Source organism: Pteropus alecto, unplaced genomic scaffold (assembly GCF_000325575.1).
Source record: "Pteropus alecto unplaced genomic scaffold, ASM32557v1 scaffold155, whole genome shotgun sequence".
Lineage (NCBI taxonomy): Eukaryota > Metazoa > Chordata > Mammalia > Chiroptera > Pteropodidae > Pteropus > Pteropus alecto.
Genome location: NW_006438113.1, coordinates 11,013,172 through 11,021,185, shown reverse-complemented (window position 1 = coordinate 11,021,185; position 8,014 = coordinate 11,013,172). Strand labels below are relative to the sequence as shown.

Below are 8,014 nucleotides of genomic sequence, written 5' to 3'. Positions count from 1 at the left end.
ACAGATAGTGGCCAGTAAACTGGTAAGGTGGTGATGTTTTTCATACCTTTCAATACTTTCTTGCTGGGGCCTATCATAAGAGGAGCCAGAAAAATTAAAACAAAACAAAACAAAACAAAAACATTCTCAAGTACCAAGTTATTTATCAGTTGGCACCACAAATATAAATGTTCTGCTGAGACCTTAAAGGGTAAAAAAGACTTTAGGAGGAGCAATATCACTACGCTGGTTACCAGTATTTCAATTCCTAGATGTCTAGCAACGTCCTAGGTGCTAAGAGACATACAAATACAAAATTGAAGAAAACAATTCTTGCCTTGAGAAACTTATTTGGTTGAGAAAGCAATCATAAAACCAAAACAAAACTAGAACAGTATAGAATATGTAGGCTACAGAATTTTAGAAAAGGAGATTTTATTCTGCATAGCCTACTGAAGACCTAAAATAAAATCCCAAATAGTTCATTTATTCTGTCATGGTTTCATGATATTAAAAAACAATAAGGGATCTCCTAAGTTATTGGACTATTCCAGAGTAAAACAAGTAGAAAGGAAACCACAGAGTCTCTGGCTCTTCTCTTGAACCGAAGGAAAACTGTGGCTATACCTATGCTAGGCATGGAGTTGATTAGGTAAAGATCCCAGGTCTGAAGTCTGTTTCCCTGTCTATTTTCCTAAATAAATGCATGGAAAACCACTAACCCACTAAATTCTCTTCTAAGCTACTTCATTACCTTCTCAGCAGACATTGGTTCCTCACTGTGAATTTTGTATTCTAGGATTCTGGTCACCAACTTTCACTTCCTTCACCTCCCAAAGCAGCTCTAGTCAGGACTGCTCACTTCTTTGACCACCCATGGTTGAATACCCCTCCCTACTCTACATTAGTATAAACTAACAATGAGTAGAGCACATACTAATTCTATAAATTATTTTTTTTTACCAGTAGCTAAGCTCTGCCCGTCCTGTCTTTCAAGTACAAAGTTTTCTCATTTCTTATAAAAAGGCTTTGCTACCTATCCAAAGGAGGTATATCAGTATGCACATGCATGCACATATATGTGCGCACACATACAGTATTGCTCCCTTATCCTCGGGGGATAAGTTCCAAGACTCCCAGTGGATACCTGAAACAGTAGATAGTTCCAAACCTTGTACATACTATGTTTTTTTCCTACACATACATACATATAACAAAGTTTGATTTACAAATTAGGCACAGTAAAAGATTAACAATAATAACTAATAATAAAATAGAATAATTATAATAACATACTGTAATAAAAGTTATGTGAACATGGTCTCTCTCTCTCTCTCAAAATCTTATTGTATTGTACTCACCCTTCTTGTGATGATGTGAGATGATACAATGCCTACCTGATGAGATGAAATAAGATGAACGATGTAGGCATTGTGACATAACATTAAGCTACTATAAGGGTTACTTGCACACAAGCACTGCAATATTGTGACAGTCAATCTGATAACTGAGATGGCTACTAAGTAACTAAGTGGCTAAGGATACGCTGGACAAAGAATGATTCATTTGTCCCAGGTAGGAAGGAGCAAAACAGCATGCAATTTAAAACTTACAAATTATTTATTTTTGGAATTTTCCATTTAATATTTTCAGACCATGGGTGACCGTGAGTAACTGAAACCATGGAAAGCAAAACTATGGATAAGGAAGGACTACTATACACAAGCATACTTGTCCAAAACTCTGAATTTGTCTTTTAGGATATACCTTTGTGTTCAGTGTTCACGCCAAGACTAAGAGATAAAGGTAACTAACACTCACATCACCCAACTTAAGGCAGGTACCCAGGCTGTGAATGACATCTTCCGCCAAGTCTGAGTGGTCTGAGTCCCATACCAGTCCAATTGTGATAATCTGTGGAGCATTCATCAACACACGGCGAATCCGAATCCTCTCTCCACAGTTGCTCTGAAATACATATATAAGGCTAGTTTGACATGTTTCCCACTGGCTCTGCCTCAATTCCATTAATCCCAGGGTTCTCCTCCCCACTCCAAAATCCACCCCTGACTTATCTCACCGGACAGTTCCGCAGATCCCCCATGGTGCTGGCATTCTGCAGCAGCTCACCAAACATGCTTGGGGACGGTTTTTCTCGTCTTTCCAGCATACAAATAGCCTGATTGCTTCAAGGTGGGAAAATAAAGGGGGTTGATGGTACAAGCTACACAGTTATAGCTAAATCAAATAGTCATTCATGAAAACTCCGAATTCATATGTTTGACTTTCTTCCTTTGCCCACAATACCTGTCCTGACCAGCCTCAGTGTCCCCAAAACACAGTGGTGCCTCTGCCTGTCCCAAAATCCAAAGCTCATAGACTCCCCAATCCTCCTCCCACTTTGTTGGCCAGAAGTGAGTATAAGAAAAAGGGAGGGATAGGAGAGAAAAGAAGAACAAAGGTTATTTTAAAATTACTGTTCTGAGTTCCTGCAATATAGCATAGACTCAGCAATAAGGATATAAGCTATTTGGATGCCTTTAGTTAAAACCCAATCAGTGGAAGGGGTGCCTAAGAGAACTCTGTAAAACTTACCAAAGGGAAGTAGTGGAGATGTAATGCACCATCTGGATGAAAGGCAGCGGATCAGAAGTGGCACCACAGCTAGTACATACACACTGCGCCCAGGGAGAAAGAAACAAAAGCAAATAGCCACAGTCATTAACTGTTCTGGCACCTATTTGATGCCCCACATCCCAGGATTGAGTGTCCTTGAAGAAAAGGTCTAAGAAGTGATAGGGATAGAAGTAAGATTCACCTGCTCAAACAGTGTCATTGCAAATTTCTGGTGGGAGATGCAGTGTTGGGCAGTACATATATCCTCTTTGGTTTCATCAGCAATGTGGAAGTGTATTCTCATTAGCAGGTTTTCCTAAGAGGGAAAGGACAAAAGGAGTATATCAACAATACTTAACAGATAAATGTGCAAATTGGTTGGCAGTTTACTTAGAGAAATAGCTATCCTCCTAGATGGTATGAATACCTCTGGTTTTTTTTTTTTATGTTTTGAATTTGAAATAACGATAAATTTTCAGTAAGTTTCAAAAAAAAAAATTGTACAAGAGATCCAGGTACCCTTTACCCAGTTTCTTCCAAAAGTAATAATTTGTATAGCTATAGTGCAATATCCAAACCAGAAAATGATCATCAATACAATCCAGTTTATTCAGGTTTCACTGGTTTTATACACACTCATTTGTGTTTGTGAGTAGTTCCATACAATTTTATCATATGTATAGAGTCATGTAAACACCACCGCAATCAAGATATAAAACTATTCCATCGCAAGGTCCCCTCATGTTATCCCTTTATAGTCTTTCCTACCCAATTCCAACCCTAACTCCTAGCAACCACTAATCTGTTCTCCAATCTCTATAATTTTATTATTTCCAGAATGTTACATAAATGGGATCGTATAATATATAACCTTTTGATATTGTGTTTTTTACTCAGCATAATTCCCTTTAGATCTAATCAAGTTGCTGCATAAATCAAGAGTTCACTCCTTTTTACTGCTGCATAGTAGTCCATAGTATGGAAGTACTACAGTTTGTTTCACCATTTACCCATAAAATGGCATTTGAGTTGTTTCTAGTTTTGGGCTATTATGAATAAAACTTCTATGAATATTCATGTACATGTTTTTGTATGAGCATAAATTTTCATTTCTCTGGGATACAGGTCCAGAAATGCAACTGCTGAATCACATGGTAGTTTACAGGTTTAGTTTTTGAGAACTGCCAAACTTTTCCAAAGTAGCTTTACCATTTTACAGTCCCACCAGAAATATATCAGTGATCCAGTTTCTCAGGAGTGCCTCCGATTTTGGCCTACATTTTACTCTGTAATGGGATGTATATCACTCTCTGATTTTTAATAGATGCATAGAGTCTTTTGAAGGTTGATGGATAGAACCCAGAGTTCAGAGGAGTTAGGGTCTGCTACTAAAAGTCACTGAGAGAAACATAGGTATCTATACAGCATTTTATACTTGTGCTAGGAAGTCAAGTTATTCTCTGTTTATCTTTAGTAATGCAGGAGTTCTCAAAGTATGGTCCTCAAACCAGTAGCATCAGTATTAATATCACCTGGGAACTTGTCAGAGAGACATTCTTGAGCCCTATTCCAGACCTACGGAATCAGAAACTCAAGGGGGTAGGGCCCCAAATTTGTATTTTAATGATCCCTGTCTCCTCTGAAGGTGACAGCCACTGTTTTACGCAATGGCAAGCACAAAACTACCCTGAACCTGAAGGAATTAAAATAAACCCACTAGGCAATTCACAGAGCACTAGCAGAGATACCTTAGAGCTCTGAGAAATTAGGGAAATTCCTAGTTCTAACTGGAGAGACAAGTTTAGATAGAGGGGCACAGTAAATAACCACAGGAGAGTAGCCAGTATCTGATGGAGACCATCAACAGTCCCACCCCATATCAAAGTGGGCCAGAGGCCAGCACTTACAAAGCACTCCGCAGCATCATCCATAATTCCCAGCTGGAAACGCTGTTCATCCTGGAAAGTCTTTGCCAGAGCGCTGCGGAGAGTGTCAGATGGAAGCACTTTTTCACTACTACACTGAAACTGGTTAAAGATTCCCTGTAGGGAAGAGGTTAGAGAAGGGGAAAAGCACAATGCTGTTATTAAGCTCTTACACATCTCCGTCATCCTAGCATCTCCATGCTCATAACTTTGGAACCAAATGTACTTCCCACTAGTTGATAAGTTTGCAGTTAGTAAAAAAAAAATAAAAAAAAAAAAAAAAAAATCAAGAGTCCGAATAAATGGCACAATCCTGTGCCAATAAGAATAAGGACCCTTACTCTTCTGAGTGTGATACCATCAAGGACACATTTACAAGAGACCACTGTCATGAGTTAATGTAATGCGGTCACCTCATTTCCTCTGATATAGATAAAGGTCTACAGTAAATAAAGATAAATTAAATGTAAATGTATTGGTAAATTATTCTCTAGGGGCTGATTCTATGAAACTTGGCCCCTTCTTTTAAATTGTTTTACCTAATATAAAATTACCCAAGAGTACAAAGAATAATATAACAAACATCTACATGTCTAACACTGAGAAATAAACATTCCATCATTTTTACTACCAATCTACAGATAAGGCTAAAGTCCCATTTAAGATTGCCTACTCTCTATCAGCCACTCACAGTGATGTTTGTTGCATAATCTTCTGTTTTTAATACTTTTACATAGACGTATACATACACACACACACGATGTATTATTTAGGAATATATACACACACATACATTTATTTGTGTGTATTTTTTGTTTATGTACAAAGTATCACAATTTTACTTTTTTAAAAAATTCAGCACTGATTTTTGAGATCTATCCATAACAATATATATTCTCAAGTGACTTCTTATGAGCTTCACGTCAGTGATATTTATATGCCCTGTTATTACAATGAAGACACAGGAGCACCTCTTTTTGCCACATTCTTCTAAGACCAAGTTGAGGTTAAGAGGGAACATGCAGAGTAGTTCCTGAGACATCTAAGAAAACACGAGGGTAAAATCTCCCTTCTGGGGATTAAGCTCTTACACTTCATGGGAAAGTACCTGGATAAATAGAAGAGAAACATAGGCTATTTGGAACACCAGAAATTAGAAAAGCAGAACCAGCAGAAAGACACATTTAAAAGCCTGCTGAAGTGTCAGATAGAGACTTAACATCTGAAGGCAACATAGCAAGTCTTCCCTTTGTAGATCCCTAAGACAGCTACTTAAGAACCTTGATCTTCTCCATTTGAAAAAAGACTGCTTTCTTTCTTAAATAGTATCCTATTCCTCATTGTTGTACATATAAATAAATCTGTTTTTTGCATAAAAAACACACACACACACACCTGGTTTATCCCTTTACCATGCTGTGTAGTTTGTTATCGGGTGACTACAACATGTCTATTTATCCTTTCTTTACTCAAGAGACAATTTGGCAGTCTCCAATGTTTTGCTATTATAAATTGGCTATGCCAACTTATACTTCCACCAGTACATGAAAATAAATTTTCCCATATTTTTGTCAGCAATTAATACAATCAGACTGGTTAATTTTAGTCTATCTAACTACATTTAGTTTTTCTAGGTCCTTTGTGAGTATTACTGTGGCAAATAACTTATTTCAGTCTTCTAGTGTCTTTGTGTGCACCAGTTTATTTTGGTGTAATTAAATGTATCTACTCCTCGTTTACCTACTTCTGAAACAATGATGACTGTGATGTCCAGAGAATGGAAACAGAATGACAACAAGTGGCACCTGGCTTAATGAATCCTTTTCAAGTGGTATTAGACCTTTCCCACAGAGACTAGAATGTGCTCCTTGATAACACATGGCCCAGATCCTCACTAAACCATCCAGATAAACAACTCACTCAACAATCAATGACATATCAATATGCTGAAGAATGGAACTCGCCTGAAATTCTTGTTAGTAATTTCTTCATATAAAAAAATCCCAGGGTTATTTTTCAGACTTACTAATGAGACCAGAAATGAGACCACTTTATAAACCTACTTATGTGATCTAAGAAGGCCCCACCAACCTAGAATGGTCAATTCTTTGTCCTTGTATTATTTGACCTATCAGTAGCTCAGTCCTTCATTCCCTTCAGGTGTTTATCTAAATAGTATCTTCTCAATATAGTATTTCCTAATCACCCTATTTAAATTTGCAAACTCCACCCCCTCTTCCCAAATCTCCTACCCTTGCTTGTTTTATTTTTCCCTGTGGCACTTATTACCATCTGTCATAACATGTATTTTATTTATTTATTATCTGACTGCACTCACTAGAACATAAGCATAAGGACAGAAATTACTGTCCTTTAATTCCCTCCTATATTCCCAGCACCTTGAAAGGTACTGGCATACAGAGGGCAACCAAGAACTAGTTTTAAATAAATGAATGAATGAACAAATCAATCAATCAATCATGTGCTATAGACAGATCTTATTAAGGGAAGATATTATTATGTCCCCTCTCTCTTTTTTAAATAGATAAAGAATTACCTAGAAAAGGTAAAATTTTTTTCTTAGGGTAATATAAATAGTACAAAATAGGACTAAACCTTGTTCTGTGTATTCCAAGTTGAAACTGTTTTCCTCGTTCGACTCTCTATGCTCTTACTACCATCATTCCTCCTTATACACATTGAACATCCATCCCTATAGCAACTCAAGAATAATTTACTGTATAATCTACTATTATTTCCCTTCAGATGATTTCAATATGATATGGAAGAAGCAGTACCAGCAATACATATTTAGTATTATTTAACAAGCTAAGAGCTGAGAAGGAAACCTATTATAATTACTCCAAGTCCTTTTGGATTAGCCTAGAAAATTTTCGCAAGTTTATTCTAAGATCAGGTGAAGGCAGGGCAGGACCTTCCATAATTGGTTGCTGGAAATCTATTAGTGACTGCTTAAACTAGACCAAAACACTTCCAGAGGGCAACTGGATATCTGCCAAGTGACCTATGGAATTTTGAAACTGGAGGAATATGGAGAAACAAAGGAAAACGAAGGTGGGAAAAAGAGCAGTGACTACTTCTACAAATAAATGATGGTCTGACCATTTGATGATTTGCTGAAAGAAAGTCACCTCAGCATGGCAAAACTTAGTAACCATTATCATATTCCAACCTGCTGCTCTTTTCAATTGCTAATGGTAAGACATTACATTACTGCTGACAAAGAGTAGATGGATGAGGTTTGATTCTTTGTTCAGAGTCCAAAATTGGCCCCAAAATAAACCAATAGGATATTAGTTCCAGAATAGTTCTGTACAAATATGACATCTGCAAACTATAGCTCCTTTAGTCTTTTCCAATTGGATTTCCTCGAGAAGCCCTACTAATCTAAGGCATCAACAGTTCCTAATGAATTAACTTCTCTCCCATGTATAGCACTAGTTATGTCACCATTCTATAGAAAATTCAGAAAA

At 37.2% G+C, this 8,014-nt stretch overlaps 1 protein-coding gene across 13 annotated transcripts in view; it reads right to left on the bottom strand.

Moving 5' to 3' along the window:
- The window catches only part of USP54 (ubiquitin specific peptidase 54), a 109,886-nt gene that overhangs the window by 30,346 nt on the left and 71,526 nt on the right, over nucleotides 1-8,014 (bottom strand). For all 13 annotated transcript variants that reach the window (XM_025049424.1, XM_025049432.1, XM_025049435.1 and 10 more), the window contains 5 exons: nucleotides 4,503-4,637; nucleotides 2,798-2,911; nucleotides 2,575-2,657; nucleotides 2,060-2,165; nucleotides 1,801-1,947 (listed from right to left, as the gene is read on the bottom strand). In XM_025049424.1, coding sequence (XP_024905192.1) covers nucleotides 1,801-1,947; nucleotides 2,060-2,165; nucleotides 2,575-2,657; nucleotides 2,798-2,911; nucleotides 4,503-4,637 — 585 coding nt within the window. The remainder of the gene's footprint in view (nucleotides 1-1,800; nucleotides 1,948-2,059; nucleotides 2,166-2,574; nucleotides 2,658-2,797; nucleotides 2,912-4,502; nucleotides 4,638-8,014) is intronic.